The 19,625-nt window shown below is 32.6% G+C and overlaps 1 protein-coding gene across 2 annotated transcripts; it reads left to right on the plus strand.

The window, feature by feature from the left end:
- The first annotated feature begins 1,679 nt into the window (after positions 1 to 1,679).
- On the plus strand, positions 1,680 to 19,148 carry ALG10 (ALG10 alpha-1,2-glucosyltransferase). 2 transcript variants are annotated; one of them, XM_074269469.1, is made up of 4 exons: positions 1,680 to 2,024; positions 3,180 to 3,377; positions 9,855 to 10,173; positions 18,954 to 19,148. In XM_074269469.1, exons 1-4 carry the CDS (start codon positions 1,845 to 1,847, stop codon positions 19,022 to 19,024), a joined length of 768 nt encoding a protein of 255 aa, XP_074125570.1. In that variant the 5' UTR covers positions 1,680 to 1,844; the 3' UTR covers positions 19,025 to 19,148. The 2 variants fall into 2 exon arrangements, with proteins under 2 accessions (XP_074125570.1, XP_074125569.1); XM_074269468.1 differs by lacking the exon at positions 18,954 to 19,148 and having other exon boundaries at positions 1,682 to 2,024; positions 9,855 to 12,221.
- Positions 19,149 to 19,625: the final 477 nt, after the last annotated feature.

The following is a 19,625-nucleotide window of genomic DNA, read 5'->3' on the forward strand; positions in this document are numbered from 1 at the left end:
CAAACCCAATAGATTAGTGATGGAAAGTGCTATCTACAATTAGGAAGAGAACTATGAAGACTGAATGTGATTCATGATGAGGTTTAGAATTTGGGTACCTAAATGAAATTAGGGTTTAATTGAGGTCTAGTGGCAGGTTCCCGGTATAGAGAGTCAAATAGAGCTCCCCTGCAACCCCTTTGAATTTGGCCGTAGGATAAAGAGTTAAATGAGTTCTAGTGGCAGCACAGAGCTCCTGTAAAGGAATGTACAGACCCGAAAAACCTAGATTGATAAAAGAAGTTTATTGTGGGGTTTGGAAGTAAAGTTAAAGTCTAATTAGTAAAAAGTGAAGGTAGAGATAAGAGGCACCGGAACCAGAGTTCCAGTGGGCAGAGATCCTTTGACATGGTTGGTGTAAGGCTGCCATGTTAGGAATCTCTGCAAAGAGAGGGCTCCAGCTTGGCTCTTTTATAATGAGAGATTTAGCTAAAGGGGTCTATGGGTGATGTCTCAAGTTGGCTCAGACCTGGGTGGGGGTTGTGAGAGCCTGGATCTTCTAATGGAATTCAAAAGGGTGCTTTTGACAGGATTTGTGAGTCAAAAGTCCTAGCTTCTTGAATTGATTATGCATCAGTTAGGAGGGGCTGGGAATCAGAAAGGAATAAATCAATCTGAAAGGATTCCTTTCTTAAAGGGAGCACAACCCACATCAATTCACACCATATTTTCACCTCTTTTTGTTGTTTTGCTTTTTTTTTTTCTATTTTTATTTTTTCTCCTTTTTGATCTAATTTTTATTGCGCAGCATGATAAATGTGGAAATATGTTTAAAAGAATTCCATATGCTTAACATATTGGATTACTTGCTGACTAGCAGAGGGGGTGAAGGGAGGGAGAAAATTTGCCACACAGGGTTTTTCAAGAGTATATGTTTAATGTATGGGAATGCCTGCCCTCTAGGAAAGGGGGTGGAGGGAAAATTCGGAACAGAAGTGAGTGCAAGGGATTATGTTGTAAAAAATTACCCATGCATATGTACTGTCAAAAATATTATAATTACAAAATTAATAAAAAAGAATATATGTTTAAAATTATCTTTGCGTGTATTTTGAAAAAATAAAAAAGCCATTATTATTAACTTGCAATATGCCTATTTTAGATTAGCCGCTTAAAGTTAGCCAAGCTATATGTAAATGAAGGGAAGGGCTGGGGGTGCGGTTGTAGAGAATACCGTATTCTGGTACCTCCTGGTTCTCTAAGCCCTCCCCCTTTTTCTCTCTTTTTTTTCAAGACCATCCCCTTGCTCTTTCTCTGGCGGATTGCTCTTGTGCTTATACTGGCTTAAATATTTAAATACTGCTGTGTGAGAGAGAAGGGAAGAAGAGGATTCTGAACGGTTTAGGAAGCTTGCACAACAGTGTCCATCTCTCTGCAGTGGGATAATAAAATAACAGGAGTGTAAATTAAACTGGGGGCGTGACCCCTCAGACAGCCCGGAGTGGTTAGCGATCAACCGGGGCGCTCACGCACTGTGCGCTTCCGGAGGAGTCCGGAAGAACCGCTCGCTTTCTTCTCTCCCTATGGCCGCCAGTTCCGAGGCTACGCCCCCAGCACCAGTCCCGCCCAGCTATTACAGCATCTCTGGTAGGCCAGAACTGTTGGCTGGTCCTTCATTCAAATGCTTCCCCGGAAACAGCTCAGTGCCACTCCCCGTGTTCCGCTCCCTTTCTCCCTAATGTATAGCTATCACTTTTCGTGTCGCTAGCTTCCCCACCACCTGCGCGTGCTGACCTCGGGTTTCCGGTTTGTCCATCCACTTAAAACCGGGACTTTCGGCACTGAACTTTGGAATTGGCTTGGAGATGGACGTTTGGTTAAAGATGGAAAAGCTCGAAGCTTACTATTTGTCGGCAGCCCTAAGCTGCACTTTGCTGGTCTCTTGCTTCCTTTTCTCCATCATAAACCGGGCGCTGCGGGAGCCCTACATGGACGAGATTTTCCATTTACCACAGGCCCAGCGCTTCTGTTGGGGCTCCTTCCAGGTGAGGATCCTCCGCCCGGCCCTTTGCACTAGTCTTTTTTTTTTTTTTTTTTTTTTTTTTTTACTATTTTCCCCCCAGTTACATGTAAAACAATTTTTAACAGTTGTTTTTCAAACTTTTAATTCCAGATTCCCTTCCTTTTTCCACATCCCCTTATTGAGAAAGAAAGCACATGTGAAGTTACGCAAAACATTTCCATTAAAGTCATGCTGCCTTTGCACTAGTTTTTAACGGCCCACAGGCAAGGTCTGGGGCTTAATCTTCATTTTCCAGTTTTAAAGGAGAATCCATTTCAGTCCCTTCCAAAAATATGGTCCTTCAGCAACATCTTGTTTCTGAGGCTTCTCTAGGTGCCTTTAAGGTAAAAGCGGAAGCAGTAACCCGGTAGTATTAGTAACGGAGGTGACTAGTTACTTCTTAATTCTGTGGGTTACTAAAACGCCTGCTTAATACCCTCTTATCCAACCGCCTACTCTTACTATCCTTATGACGTGTGAGCCAGACACCGAAGCATTGTAGTCTTGTCTCACCTAAAAAACTCAATGAAGATGGTGTCCGCTAAGTGGATAGCAGTAATTTTTTGTTTCTGTTTTAGCATGCTTTATTTTTATTGTATGGCAATTTCCACAGTGTTTTGCAATATTTTCAACATGTATAAAAGTCAAATGCTAAATAGTAGTGGATTATTGTTATTTTTCACAGTTAAAGGTTTTGCAAAGCTAACAAAAAATAAAGACGCCTGGCTTTTGAAAATACATCAATAAAACCAGTAATTTTTAACTATTTGCCAAATAGTTGTAACCTCTCCCCATATATCTATTTAAGGAAGAAATCTTGAATCTCCTAGGAAACTTTATGTAAATTAATAGTATAGTATACATAGGTTCACAAGTCTTTGAACTGGAAAAAAGAGTAGATTATTCAGATTTTTTTTTCATTTTGCAATTTAGGCAACATTTTTGGGAAAGTACAAAATTGCGCGGCTAGTTAGTTGCAGAAACATAATTAGAAACCAGGTCTGAGGCTTACTAAACTCTCTTTCCTACAATTCCGTGATAGAATATTGAAGAAAGTCAAATGTAAATTATTTCTGTCTTTCATTATTTATACTGTATTTTGTAGCATTATCTTTTCCCCCATCCTTTCGTTTTCAAGTGGGATCCCATGATCACTACACTACCCGGGTTATACTTGATTTCTGTTGGAATTGTAAAACCTGCCAGCTGGATTATTGGATGGACTCAACATGTGGTCTGCTCCATAGGAATGCTCAGATTTGTTAATCTGCTCTTCAGTATTGGCAACTTCTATTTACTCTATTTACTTTTTTGCAAGTTCCAGCAGAGAAACAAGGTAGGTTCTCTGATTAATTCATTAGAGTAAATATATAAATACACAAACACATTTTTGTTAAGTACTTCTCAATAAAACTGTATGGAATGTTTTAGTATATGGCATAATATTTCTTTAAAAAACAAAGCAGAAGTGCTCAGTACTTTATATTATTAAATTTATAGTTGTATAGTTCAAGGATCATTATTGATTTTTTAAAATTAAATGTAAAAAAAAACAATAGTTATTAAAAGCAAGATTGTTTTCAAGAAAGTTCAAAAGAAGTTATAAAAATGAAACCCAAAATATCAATTATGATTGTATGCAGTTTTTTCAGCCAAATCCTGTGGGAAAGATCTAATATATACTGTCTCATAAATTAGTGACTAAAAATGATTGACATGTCTGTCACAACATATGCCCTAACTTTGTAAGCTTTCCAAGTATGAAAAGGTCCAGAGATTTTGGTTTTTTTGTAAAGGAGGTTAATGACTATGTAAAGATAACAGTACTTTAGTGCTATGCAAACTAATTAGGTTAAAGCACAATACTTAATTATATTTAAAAAATCATTATAACTATTTAGATTCTTACTTCATTGTACTAAGTATTGGGGATTTTTTAAAAAAAGGCATTCCCTACCTTTAGAACAGTGGTCCTCAAACTTTTTAGATAGGGGGCCAGTTCACTGTCCCTCAGACTGTGGGAGGACCGGACTATAGTAAAAACAAAAACTCTGTCTCCGTCCCTCAGCCCATTTGCCATAACCCAGTGGGCCACATAAACATCCTCAGGGGGCTGCATCTGGCATGTGGGCCGTAGTTTTAGAACCCCTGCTTTAGAGTTAACATTCAGTTGGGAGAAAACGTGTAGGTATGCAAGTTATATAAACTATACATTGGAGTTCATCTCAGAGAGAACTTCCTTCCTCCTCAGGTTCAATCATAAAAAAAAAAGAAAATGTTCATAACAATATACATGGTGCAGCAAAATATATTTCTATATAGACCATACCCCAAAATGTGTCTTCTGTATTTTAAGTTCTTCATTTGACAGGAAGATTGGTTGCCTATTTTATCTTTGTTCTACAGAAATTCTGATTTATTTTCTTTATAATGTTTATATAATAGACATTATTATGGTTCTCTTCATTCTGAATAGATCTGTTCTTGATTTCTGTTAAGAATAGTTTAATTAGATTCATGGTTTCTATGTGTTTCTATATGTATCTAGTGTACTTCAAAATATTTTAAATATTCTGTAGTAATTTTGAATGGAAATTCTCTTTATAGTTGTCATTCCTGGGTACCAAATATAATAAATATGGTGATTTATGTCATACCATGCAACTTTGTTGAATTAAATTTTTCATTTTACTTTTTGTTGATTCTTCAATATTTTCTCAATAAATCAACATCATTTACAAAAAAGTAATACTTCTGTGTCTTCTTCACTTAAGCTTATTGCCTCATTTTTTTTTTTTTAACTTATTATTGAAGTTAGGATTTCTAGCACTGTTAAATAAGTGCAATTATAGTGGGCATCTTTGTTTTACCATTGATCTTATTGGAAAAGTCTCAATTATTTCTCATTTACAGCTTTGGGTTTAGATAATCTTTTAAAGAAAATCCATTTATTCTTATTTTTGCTAGTGTCTTTAACAAAGATGGGTTTGGGATTTTTGTCAGTCTTTTCAGTTTTCTATTGTGATTTTTATTGCTTATGTGATTAATGTGATTTGTTATATTTATCAGCCCCCTTTTTTTTTTTTTAAGATTTAAGTTCAGCCTGGTTCTAGTGTACAGTGTTCTCAATAGGTTGTTGTAACTTATTTGTTAATATTTTATTTATTTAATATTTTAACTTTAATGTTCATTAGAAATATTGGCCTATGGTTTTATTTCTTTGTTTTGCTTCTCTTTATTTTGAAACATCTGGTGGCACAATGAATAGAGTATTGGGCCTAGAACTAAGAAGACGTGAGTTCAGATTTGGCCTCAGACATTTAGTATTTTTATGACCTTGGGAAAATCACTTAAATTTCTTTTTTGCCTCAGTTTTCTTAACTGTAAATGAAATTTATAATGATATCTGTCTCCAAGAGTTGTGAGTATCAAATAAGGTCTTTGTAAAAAAAAAATGCTTAGTACAGTGGTTGGTGCCAGTAGGCAGTATAAATGCTTATTAACTTACTGATTTTATATGAAATTTTTTATCAGATAAAGTTTCTGTAGAGATTTTTTTTTTTCTCCTCACTATTTCCCTTAAAATTAATCTTTCTTCCTTATCCTTTTAGGTTCAGGTCCTTATTTGTATTATAGAAAATAATTGAAAAGATCCCTTGCAAAGTTTGTGTAATATTGTAATTAATTATCCTTTTGATGTTTGATATAATTAACTTATAAATCAATGTGGTATTAGAATATATTTTACTTGTTGGTTCATTTTTAGATTATTCATTTTTTCATATATTTAAATATGTATTACATATGTATGAATATAATATATATTTAATCATCTATTTCTTTTAATCTGGTAATTTTGTACATATATTTCAAAGTAGTTATCTATACCTTTAAGTTGTCAGCTTTTTTTTTTAATACTAATAATCACATTTTATTTTGCAAAACACATGCAAAGACTTTGTGTTTCAAATTTTTCTCCCTCCTGTCCTCCTCCCTTCCTGAAACAGAAAGCAATCCAATACAGACCAAACATGTGCGATTCCTCTAAACATATTTTCACATTTGTCATGCTATGTGAGAAAAATCATTGGGGGAAAAAACCAAGCAAGCAAATAAAACAACAACAACAAAAAAATGAAAATATTATGCTTTTTTGCAGTCTTCCTAGTTCTCTCTCTAGATGCAGATGTTTCCCTCCATCATAAGTCCATTTGAATTGGCCTGAATTATCTCACTACTAAAAAGAACCAAGTCCATGACAATGTTAGTTTCCTTAAATATACTTGAGCAAAATACTTTCTTATAATTTATTTCCTCTTAATTTTTTGTGAAATGTCTTTAAAAATTTTTTAATATTATTTTCATTTTTTCGTTACATGTAAAAATATTTTTAAATTCATTCAAAAATTGTTTTGAATTCCAATGATCTCCCTCTTTTGAATTTCATCCCTTTAAATTTTTCCCCTTTAAAAAAAAAAAACTAAGATTAGCTAATTGCATGTTTTATTAAGTTTTTAAAGCTAATTTTATTTATCAGTTTCATTGTATTTTTACTTTCGGTTTTATTGATCTGTTCTTCTATTTTCAGAAATTTTGCTTTGTTGCTTATTTCAAAGTCTTCAACTTGTCATTTTTCTTAGTTGCTTGCCCAATTAATTGCTTTAATCTTTCTAAAATTGCCTTTTAGGAAATTATTAATAAATTAATTAATTAAATGGAGGAATTAATTAAATGAGGAAATTAAGCCTCATTCCATCAGTTTGGGTATGTTGTCTTATTGGTGCTATTTTCTTTGGTGAAATTTTATGTTGTTTTTCTGTTTTGTTCTTTGATCCACCGATTTGTTTGGATTAAATTATTAAGTTTCTAATTAGTTTTCATTTTTTTTCCCCAAATCTCTTCATTAAGTATAATTTTATTGTACTGATATTTAACAAAAATAGCACATTGTACACATGGTTAGCATTTCTGCTTTTCTTTATTATATATAAAAATATATTTATTTTATATGTGGTCTTTAAATTCTAATAAATACATGGTTAGTTTTTTTTTTTATAAATCTGCATTCATAGCATAGAAATTATTTTTGTTTCCCTTTTAGCCTCCAGGTGTCTGTCATTTTGTATTTTACTAAAGTTCTGTTCATGTCCCAAACTTCTTTGTTGTTTAACTTTTGGTTTGATTTATCCAACTCTGAAAAGTCTTATTCAGGTCTTGTATAATCCTGACTGTGGATTCTTGGTACTTGAGTCAAAGTTCTGGGGTTTTTTTTTTTGTTGTTGTTGTTGTTGTTGTTGTTTTTTTAACCTGGAAGCTTTGTATTTTGCCTATGACATTCCAAGGGGTTTTTCATATGGAGATTTCTTCTAGTATATGATTATTGAATTTTTTTTTCACTTTTACTTTTGATTTTAAATAAACTAGACAGTTTTATTTTGATTTCTTAGAATTTGGTATCATGGATATTATTTTGTTTTTGTTTACCTTTATGCTACAAAGTCATGTTCTGATATTTTTATATCTAGGAAAGAGTCTTTGTAATCTGGGATAATTCTGCTTCTCACTATGTCAGTATTTTTTGAGAGTTCACCATTTCCTAAATGGGAACAAGACTTCCAGGTTGATTAAAAGTATAAAATACTCCAAGTGGTTTTAATAGATGTTTTATGATCTTAAAAAAATTACTGCATCTTTTAGACTCATTGGACTTCTCATGACTGAGACTGTTTTAGTCTAGCCTTTATTTATAAAGTACTTTCATCAGCAAAAAAATACATTTTTCTCATCCATGATGTTTCAAACTTTATATTATCTTGCCATTAAATGTATCTTTTTTCTTTATAACATTATTTAGCAGGTTTGTTTGTTTGTTTTTACTGATCTTGTTGTTCTTCCAGCTTAAAAGAAGCCTGTATGACATTCTGTGGATAACTCAAAAATATGGAGAGCAATTATATTCATCTGAAGATCTTTTGTTTCCAAGGATTGTTGTTCATTCATTTCAGTTGTGTCCAACTCTTCATGACCCCTTTTGGGGTTTTCTTGCCAAAGATACTGGAGTGATTTTCCATTTCCTTCTCCAACTCGTTTTACAGATGAGGAAACTGATGCAACAAGGTTAAGTGACTTGCCCAGGGTCACACAGCTAGTAAGTGTCTGAGGCCAGATCTGAACTTAGGTCCTGCTGACTGTAAGCCTGACACTTTGATCAATCACTCTACCACTTAGCTACCTTCTAAGTATTAGAGTATGTTTCAGTAATAGTTTGTCATTTTGCTATTTGTTTTTCACTTTTTGTTTGTACTGTACACATCAGTGTGATTAACCTTTTTGAATTGTAAGCTTGAAATATCCTTAAAGTACTTGACTTCCCCAAACCAGTAGCCAGTGTTCTGTCTCTAATAACCACTAAAATATGCTACTTAGCTACAAATTTTACATGTTCTTGGAGTAATAACCATTTTTTAAAATGATGAAAATTAAAACATAACAGAAGAGAAGTCAAATGAATATGTATGACATAGAATATATCACTCATCTGAAAAAAGTATAGAAACAAATAGAAGCAAATCAGTTCAGTTCAATTTTATCTCAATTACTCTAGTGTACATCTAGCATATACCCATGACCATTTCTGTCATAAAAATGAAACTGTACCCAAACTATTGGTTGGCCCCAAGTAATTTGCCTATCACTATAAATGCCATTCTTAGAGCCCAAGGAATTTGTTTTCTTTTGTTTACTTTTTTTTTCCTGATTATACAAATATATTAACATTTTAAATACACATTTTTGCCCAAGGAATTTTAAAAATTATCCTCAGGGATTATCATGATATATAAAGGTACTTGACAGATATTTCATAAATGAGCATTTACATAGCTTTCTCTGTTTCTCTCTCCCATGTGTGTATACATACGTATGTATACCCATGCATACATGCACTATAATCCAACTGTAAAAATCTCCAACATAATTTACTTTTATGAATTATGTTCCTTGGAGCATAATAGTAATATGAATTCATTATTAAAAAATTGTAATAGCCATAGGAACTCAAATAAGCTTTTAAGTAATTGTGATAATCTTAAATCCTTTTCATACTAAGACTTCAAAACAAAGAGTTCTTAGTAAGAGAAAAATAAAACATTTCTATGTTTAAAATACTATAATTGTCTTTGTAACTTTTTTGTGTGTGGCTACCAAGCAAATAATTATAAAACTGAAGTTTGTTATTTTTTCTTTATATTGAATTCTAAAATCAGACATAGGTTCTGAGGATGCAAGAACAAACATGAAAGAGTCTGTTTCTTTAAAGGAGCTTATTTTCAATTGAGTAAAACATATAAGTATGTCTATAAATACAAAATAAATGCAAGGTTTTGTTGGGGTGGAAATATTAACATTTTGTGGAATCAAGAAAGATCTTATGTTAAAAAAAGCATTTTACTTGAGTTCAGGAGGGAGTGCATTCCATGTTAAGGAGACAAAAGTTTATTCAAAGGCATAGAAAAAATGATTATTTTTTTGAAGAACAAGTAAATTAATATATCTACATTCTAAGGTTCATTTGAAAGGCTGGAAAAGTGGGATGGGAAGGTAAGTTAAGAATAGCCTTAAATGCCAGAAATATGAGTTTTTTATGTCTTTAGTGTTTAAAAACATAATTTTTTTTTTTTAAAGAACCATATAGAGGCCTTTTCATTACTCTTTGGATGCCATATTTGACTATTAATTCATAAATAAAAATAAAATAGTAAAAATATTATTTATAAAACATTTTCACTAATGATATTTTTTTTTTACCCTTCAGGCTGTCTCAGGTATCCAGAGAGTTTTGTCAGCTTTAACAGTGGCAGTTTTTCCTACACTCTATTTTTTTAACTTCCTCTATTATACAGAAGCAGGATCTGTATTTTTTGTTCTTTTTGCTTATTTGATGTGCCTTTATGGTTATCATAAAACTTCAGCCCTACTTGGATTTTGTGGTTTCATGTTTCGCCAGACAAATATTGTTTGGACTGTGTTCTGTGCAGGAAATATTATTTCACAAAAGTTAATGGAGGCTTGGAAGATAGAGCTGCAAAAGAAGGAAGAGAAACTTCCATCCAACCAAGGACTACTTTCAGAATGTAAGAAGATGCTGTTCTTTCTTTTTAATTATGCCATGAACTTTAGGAACTTGAGTGTACTTATTGGTTTAACATGGCCCTATATCCTTTTAATAATCGTATTTATTGTTTTTGTAATTTTAAACGGTGGAATAGTTGTTGGTGATAGGAGTAACCATGAAGTCTGTATGAATTTTCCTCAGCTATTCTACTTTTTTTCTTTTACTTTATTTTTTTCCTTCCCTCACCTGCTGTCCCTTGCAAAAATTAAAACTTTTCTTCAGTTGGTATGGAAACACTGGGGGAAATTTGTTGTACTTACAGCTATCTCCCTGTTTTTAGTCTGGAAATTCACTTATGTTCATAAGTATTTGCTAGCAGACAATAGACATTATACATTTTATGTATGGAAAAGAATCTACCAGAGACATGAATGTGTAAAATACTTGTTAGTTCCTTGCTATTTGTTTGCTGGATGGACTATTGCTGAGTCATTGAAATCCAAATCCATTTTCTGGAAAATGGCATTTTTCATATGCATATTTGTAGTCACAGTTTCTCAAAAACTTCTTGAGTTTCGTTACTTCATATTGCCTTATATCATCTATAGACTTAACCTTCCTATGCCACCCCTGCCCAAACTTCTTTGTGAATTAGGTTTTTATATCATTATTAATTTTGTAACATTTCATCTCTTCCTGAACAAAACATTTCAGTGGCCAGATAATGTTGGTATTCAAAGGTTTATGTGGTGACCAAATTAGTATCTTGCTTCATATAAACATATTTATATTTCGAACTTTTCCCCAGTAAAGACAGGATTTTGTTTAGTAGCAAGCCAATTGGTGTTCATGTGGTTAGAGGCAATTGTGAAATCTGATTTGTCCAACATGATGAAATATTAAGTTAATCCAACTCCTTAAAGCCCTTTCACTTACATTAATGAATGAGTCAAGAATGTCCAAAAATTATGAAAAAGAATGGAAAATAAGAAAAGTTTATATTTACTTTGACCTATCTTAAAACAAATGAACAAACTTTTTCTAATGACAAACAAGACTTAGAAATTTCTTATATATATATATATATATCCTATATATAGGATGATTATACCTCACTGATCCTAAAAGTTATTTTATTTTTATATCCACTAAAATAGCAAAAGAAAAGAAACTTCAAATATTTGCAAGTGTTTAGATTGTGGATAACTTCAGAGGCTTCACGTATTTCAGCACCTACTCAGTGTTTATCCCATTAGAGAATTATGTCAATTTAAGGAGGGTTAGGAATCAGATTATTACTTAGTTTAATATATATGAATAGCTCAGACCTCTGACATATTCTCATTTTGAAAATAAGTGTCATGACTAAAGCTAAATTGCATTGATACTAATGCTTATTAAAGGGGGGAGAGGGGAAGGATCATTGAGATGCATTACCAAAGAAGTCCTAGAATCAATCTCTTTATAAGATTTTTATAAGGACAATAGTTTCCTTTCATGAATCATTTAGTTGCAGCTCCCCTAGGAGAAGTATGTAGACAAGATGAGTTTTTGAAATCCTTTTGATTTGGCAATTGCATCTTACACTGGGAACTTATAAAGCCTAGTTTTAACTAGCAGCTATTTTAGTTTTTTTCTGAGTTTTTGATTTAACGTATGTATAAATCTTTACACATTATTGTTTTATACCATTATCGCATTTTCCAAATGGTTTGTGGAGTTTGTTGGATGGAAAAATGGCTGTATTTTTTATAACTTGTATTATCTTCCTATGAGAGATTTTTTTCCACTTCTCCTTTTAGTTAACAACTGAGTTTGGAAGGTATTCTGCATTTATTGCTATAGATTTATTATTTTTAAATAAAGAAATTTGGGTTTTCATTAATGTGAAAAATGGAATTATTTTCATAGGATATATCATATTATCAGTCCAGATATAAATGAGCATATTTCAAGGTTTTCTGTGGTATGGAAGTAACAAAAATCTCATTAAAAGATATTAAAAGATTATGTTTTCACCATATCTACCATATGGCAATAAAATCCTCAAAAGTTGAATCTTAAAAATACAGAATTTGTGATGGAAATTTTTGTTATCTTCTTATAAATGGAAATTGGATTCAGGAGCTATCATTCTGATCTGGCTTTAAACAATCAGAAAAATTTGTTCTTGCTTCCACTTTTACTTAACAGCTAAGTTTGGAAAGTATTCTGCATTTCTTACTGCAGAAATACAGGACCTAGAATGGATAATTTTTTATTTCAGGAAAAACTAAAAGAGTGCTGTACTCTGGAGAAGTAATACTCGGGGTTTGCTCTCGGGTGCTAAAATGACATGCTTATTATAGCCAGGTGGCTTGAGTTAATAAGGGTAGGGTGAAACAGTAGAGGTGAAAGAAACTATCTCACATAGAGGAGACAGCTGTTTGTTATGGGAATAATAAAACCTTCTTTCCTCAAGTAAGTTGGGTTAGTTTCTCCTCTGAAGGTATGAAGATTGGCTCAGGGAATTTAGTGCTTATAAGATTAATGCCACTTCTTGAGGGCTTTGTCTTGGCTTTAAGGTTTGTTTGGTGAATTTTAATGTATAACTCTGGCAGGAGAGCTAAAATGTGCTGAAGAATAATAGTAACTAACGTTTTTATAGCAGACACTGCAAAGTGCTTTATAATTATTGTCTTACTTGGTCCTCACAACAACTCTAGGAGGTAAGTGCTAATATCCCCATTTTACAGATGAGGAAACTGAGTAAAACAGGTTAAGTGACTGGCCCAGGGTCACACAGCTAGTAATTATCTGCAACCATATTTGAACTCATATCCTTCTGACTTCAGACCCAGCACACTTACCAGGTCTATCCAGTTCTCCTGAATCAACTCATTTCTTGTCCTAGATGCATATTCTCTTGCTGCTATCTTTGATAATCATTCCTTTTGTTAACTGTTGAATAACATACATCTGTTGCATTTCATTCTAATATCAAATATTAACTAAGGAGACCAATGTAAGTAAGACCTATTTCACAACATCCGTTTTAGCTGTTAAGATGTTACAAAAAGACATCCTCCAATATATTTCTGACTTGACCATGTAGATATGATTGGGTACTTTAAAGATACTCAAGTGAGTCAAGTAAAATAATATCTCAATGCCTTTGGGAAAGTAACTACAATCTTAAATTATTCATCTTCTTTTGATTTATTCTTTTTTAAAAATTTCAATATTTTATTTTCCAAATATATGTAAAGATAATTTTCAACATTGATTTTTGTTAAAACTTTGTGTTCCAGATTTTTTTTCCTCCTTCCCTTACTTTCTCCCTTCCCAAGCAATCTGCTATAGGTTAAATCTATACAATCCTTTTAAACATATTTTTGTCATGTTATACAAGAAAAATCAGATCAAAAAGGAAAAAAAAAAAACTACGAAAAAGAAAACAAGCCAACAACAATAAAAAAGTGAAAACGCTAAACTTTGAGCCACATTCAATTTCCATAGTTCTCTCTCTGGATGTACACGTTTCCCATCCCAAGTTTATTGAAATGGCCTTGAGAATTGTTGATTGTTGAGAAGAGCCAAATTCATTACAGTTGATCCATCACATAATTTTGCTGTTACTGTGTACAACATTCTGGCTTTACCCACTTCACTTAGCATCAGTTCCTGTTAGTTTTTTCAGGCTTAAATCAGCCTGCTTATCATTTCATGTAGAACAATAATATTTAATTACATTCATATACCATAATTTATTTAGTCATTCCCCAGCTAATGGGCAATTTCCAGTTCTTTGCCACTGCAAAAAAGAGCTGCTACAAATATTTTTTGCACATGTGAGTTCTTTTCCCTCTTTTACAATCTCTTTGGGATAAAGAACCGGTAGTAAAACTGCTGAATCAAAGGGCATGCAGATTTATAGTTCGTGGGACATAGTTCCAAATTGCTCTCCAGAGTGGTTGGATCATTTCACAACTTGATTTATTCATTACTTTAATCAGGGAAAGGGAATGGTTTGCAGAGGTCTTGCACAGAAGTTGAAAAGGAAAGGGAATGGTTTGCAGAAGTCTTGCACAGAAGTTGAAAAGAAGAGATTAAGATTCTTGGTTTAGAATTAAACAAGGGAGAAATGAAAAAAATCCCTTTTGTCACTGGTTTAGGTATTCTGAGATCAACACTTTAAAAAGATTAATTTTCCTATAAGATCTTTTTGTGTACTCAGTGAAGAACTTAGACACTTTTGTTTTCAATTATCTTTTAAACTGTTTTTTATCTAGATGTTTTTGAAGTCAAGAAATACATAGTGTTCCTGAAATGAGACTAGTTAGCTCATATGACAGAAATCTTCATTTTGAAAGAAACTACTTCTAAATCTTAAATATGGTACGTGATAAGAACAGTTCATAGTTTGCCTCCCAATATAAAACTGATGATAGGTAAACTTGTATGATTGGCAATATTACCTAATCAGTTGATCCTCAGCCAATTTTTCCTTCAATTCATGATGACCCTGAAAGGATCTAGGTCAGACCAGGATTGAATTTTCTAGCCCAGAAACTTTCCAGGGTACACAAGGTAGATTTTACCTAGGAAGATTTCTGAGTAGGAAATATCAACTCATTGGTAAAGTTGAACTCCTATCTAGAAAATTTCAAAGACAGATTAGTATTTTGAGTACTTGCCTCTAATGTCTTTTTGCGTATCTCTTGTATCTAAATTATTAGACATAGACAGACTTGCTCTGAAGAATTGGCCAGATAGCCATATTAATACCCTGAGGATTGGGAAATAGAAAGATGTGAGAAAGAAAAGGTTAAGTCCTGTGATTCAAGACTCTACAAGTAAGGCTTTTGTAGTGTTTTAACTGGAAAGCCTCTTCTCTTTGTACTTGAATAGTTGGGCTAAAACTAGGATTTGTCTGAATCTTATGCCCTTCACTTACTTCCCCCTGGTAGACTTCTGTTCTACTGTCATTTGTAATTATTGTACTGTCTTGGCTACCTTTGCCTTTGAAATATCTTTGTATTTCTGGATGGGTATGATCTGGCATAAATCTCAATTAGTAAGGTTTTGTTTTTTTTTTTTGTCTCTGATAATATAAATCAATTTCCCCTTGAGTAGTCAGTGATTACTATAGGATCTTTCCAATTTTGGTAATTCTGGTTTTGTCCAATCTATTCCTGATATTGATTCTAACTTGTCTATCCCTTCTAGAGACACCCCTTTGGGTTATCTCTGGATAACTGGAAGAATACACCTTCTAAACTACCCAGTCTTTCTAATGCCTATTTCTAACATCTTTGTGAAAATGTTTGAATTGAGTTTCTTTCTGAAACTAGTCATATTTGACTTAAGGGAAGATAATGAAATGATGAATGAGAATTTTTTTCTGCAGAAAATTTCAGAACTTTAAAAATAATATAGTCTCATCTTTGGGTTCCTCATTCCAGCCATATTGGAAATGATCAGAGGGAGACAGATAAGATTTAAGAAATTCTTCCCACTTTGCAGAAATTCAGAGTTATAAACTAGAGACTAAATTTGTAAAGAAACCTGTAAAACCAGGGGCAGCTAGGTGGTGCAGTGGATAGAGTATCAGCCCTGAAGTCAGGAGGACCTGAGTTCAATTCTGGCCTCAGACACTTAACACTTCCTAACTTGAGTAATCCTGGGCAAGTCACTTAACCCCAATTGCCTCAACAAAAATAAATAAAGAAACCTGTAAGGTCAGAGAGATAGGGCTTGGGGGTTGCAGCTTCCTGGGACTTTTAAAAGAAATTTGAAATTTCCACACAAATAGCCCAGTTATCATTTTCTTTCTACTCTATCGAGTCATAGGATATGTTCATTTCTTAAAACTGAAGCCAGTCTCTACAGATTCTTGAAAGGAAGAGAATTATCCTCTTCTGGTACTTAATCACTACCTATTATTAACTTTTCTCTCCATCTTGGAATGAAAAGGGTTTGTTTAAATCATGAAGCAAATCATTTGAGAATGAGGAAATTTTAATTTTAAAAAGATTTTACCTTATCACTGTGTTTCTTCTGTAAATGATTTAACAGAACTTAATTGCCTAGGTGAAGAAGAAAGTAACCTAAGAATGCCAAATTGGAAAATTTTGGAACCTCAGAAGTTCTGGTGGAGCACTCTCTTTTAAGATAATGGATGTCTCCTTCAAGATAGAATCTGGGCTTAATCCCACTGTTGAATACATTATAGACTGATCTCTTTTTATATAGCTTTTTAGCTTTCTTTGACCTCTAAGTTTTTGGGGGTTTTTTTTGTTTTTTTTTCCTGGAATGAAGATGTTTTCTTCAACTCAAAGAAATTTCAGTTTTGGTCAAGGAAAAGTAAAAGTTTTGAAATGTAGTTGAAATTTTTCAAGAAAATGTGCTAATTTACAAGATGAGATTTTACAATAGTGAAGAAAACCAGTTCTATGGATAGACGGGATAGGATTGGGAAATAGAAAGATGTGAGAAAGAAAAGGTAAAAGTATAAGAAGAGAGGTTTAATTGCGAAGGTTATAGAGCCTTAAACAAAATCCATAGGAAGAAAGAGAAAAAAAATCTTATGGGAATTTTAGGTGTCCTTAAGACAAAAGGAAAATGGTAAGATTTCTGTGCCTATAAAGTATTTGAAGGATTGCTCATTAAAATTGGGTTTTGAGATTTATCATGATCTCTGAATTTTATTTCACTGATATAGATATTCTTGTTGATTTAGAAAAATAGCTGACATTTTAGAATGATTTTAAATAGACAGTATTCTATTCAGTTACAGTATTTACCAAGAAAAAAATATGCAGCATGGAATTATTTGAGTATAGTATAATATAACCCGCTTTTGAAAGACCAATAGAGGATATATTCTAATCTCTGTGTAGGCAATATATATTTATGATTCCATGTATAAAAGAGACTATGTAATTCCCAAGTTTCAGAATTGAGAATATACCCCAAAATGTGGGAAATGAAAATGCAACACTATCTTGTTAATCTTTGTTGGTAGGCCTACTGAAGGTATTAGGCTGGGTGGGAAACTTGAGATTCTGTATGGTACCATTAAAAATTCTAAATCTAGGTTTGATTTGAATAACTTTGTCCTAAATAAAATTATAATGAGGTTTCACTTAAAGTGAGATGTTTTTCCTGTCACAAAAATTATGATATTTGACCCTCTGTTTTAAGTAAAAAAAGACCTTGATGAAACATAAACTTAAAATCTGACATTAAGATATTAAGTATAATGTTCTTAGTTCAGTTTTCTGGAGGTTTTGGAAGCAACCTTCATTTCAATTGAGTAATCACCACAAGAGTAGCCAGGGGTTAAACTTGCCCCGGGGTCACTCAGTGTTTGAGGCCACATTTGAACTCAGAAGAGAATCTTGATACAGTAATGCAATAAATAATTAAATAAAATTGTCCTGAAGTATTAAAACAAGAGGAAAAAGGGAAAAAAAAAAATCATGGATTACCACCTGAAAGAGATCTTATGAGGAAACCTACAGGAATATCAGAGCCAAATACTCAAACCACCAGTTTAAGGAGAATTAAGAGCAACAAGAAAAAAATTTTTTTACAAAGCCACAATTAGAATCACAGAAAACTTAGCAGTGGCTACATTGAAAGACTGCAGCTTTGGAAACACTTTATTATCAAAGAGCAAAAGAATGGGATGCAGTAAAAAATATCGGACTCAGCAAAGTTTAGCATAATCCTGAACAACAATAATAAAAAGGACATTCAATGAAAAGCCAGACTTTTCATTGTTTTTGTTTTTGTTGCAAAAAGACCTGTACTTAGTAAATTTGACATACAAGATCCAAGAAAACTATAAGCTAAATATCAAAGACTAATTATAAGGGACTCAATAAGGACAAATTGTTTTTGCTTTGTGGAAAATGTAAACTCAGGTCTAACATTGTCATTAGTAATTAGGTAGTTTGAAAGAAAGATTGGGTTAGAGCTAAGTATGATATGATTCTAAAAAAAGCAAAACCAGGAAGAAAAAAGTAAAAAGAGTAATTATCTTATTCAATTAAGTTGCAAAACTGACACAAGAATTAGATAGAGAGAGGAGGCCTAGTAATTCTGGAACCTGGATATATATACATATGTCTAGAAGGGTAAAATCGTTTAAATATAGAAAGAAATAAGGGGTTAAAGGGATAGGAATTGGAGAGAGGATAAGTGAGAGAGTTTTAGAAGGAACCCTACTCACATCAGATCAAGGTTAAATAGAGAACTGCATAAATTTTGAAGGGAATAAGTCTTCTAAATTTTAAAAGAAATGAGATTAAAGGAATATAATAAGGAGGAGAGTATAGAAGGGTGAGTAGGTGAATGGAAAAGAGAGATGTTCTCTAGATTAACAGGAATGGGATAAGGAGAGTTAAGGGGGACAGGATAAGTGAGAGACCATTAGGGAGAGGGCTAGGTTAAGTAATAAAGCAAGGTAGTGGGTAGAACTAAAGGCATCTGGAGGGAAAGGAAATAAGAGATACAAATATAAATAAAGATCAGGAGTAGAATATTATGTAAAAAAGGGATAGTAATTAAGATCTTAGGCAAAGTTAAACTAAAATATTTAATTAAAAGAAAAATAGGGAAACACAGTCATATAAACCAATATTGTCTTAGACTAACTAGACAGTATAAAGTTAGAATATTGCTATGGTATAGGAAATGATGAATTGATAGAGTAAAAAAAAAATAGAAAGGCTTGGACATAAGATGTTTTCCAACTTCAGAGAAACAGAACAAACATAATAATAGTCTACATGTCTATGTTTTTGATTGTAGATATCTACGTATATGTGTACGTGTATGTGTATGTGTATATGTCTGTATATGTGAAGGAAGAAAAAGAATAAAGTGAAATGTACACAGCAGAGAACAAAAGAAAACCTACAGGGAAGCAAAGAAAAGATGGACAACTGAACACTGTATGAAATTGTTATTATATAGAATTTCTTGAAATGAAAATTTATTGCTTTATATTTTGAATTCTCGTGGGTTTTTTTTTCTAAGTTTAAAACAAATACTTAAAAAAAAAAAAAAACAAACAAACAAGTGCCTCATTTAATTATAGCATCCAATATGCACTAACAGGGTGCAGGCTCAAATCAGGTTCATTCCCAAAAAGGACCTTGTCTCATTTCACAAAAAACTGCAATCATTTGCAAAGAATTACATTTTCTCCTTTCCTCCTTATCTTGATTCACCCAAATTTTGTGCCCTATTGTTTCCATCTTCACTTTAATCTTGGATTATTCTCTCCAGAATTACTAATGATTCTTTGTTGATAAATTTAAAGGCCTTTTATTTAGTCCTTATTTTGACCTCTGATACTACAATATTGATGACTTTCCTTAATACTATCTTTTCTCTAGATTTCTTGAACACCATTCTTTCTCAGTTCTCTTAGGTCCTTTTCCAATTCATGCCCTTTAATTGGAGATGACTCTCAAGGTT

The sequence above is a fragment of the Sminthopsis crassicaudata genome, chromosome 5, assembly GCF_048593235.1.
Source record: "Sminthopsis crassicaudata isolate SCR6 chromosome 5, ASM4859323v1, whole genome shotgun sequence".
NCBI lineage: Eukaryota > Metazoa > Chordata > Mammalia > Dasyuromorphia > Dasyuridae > Sminthopsis > Sminthopsis crassicaudata.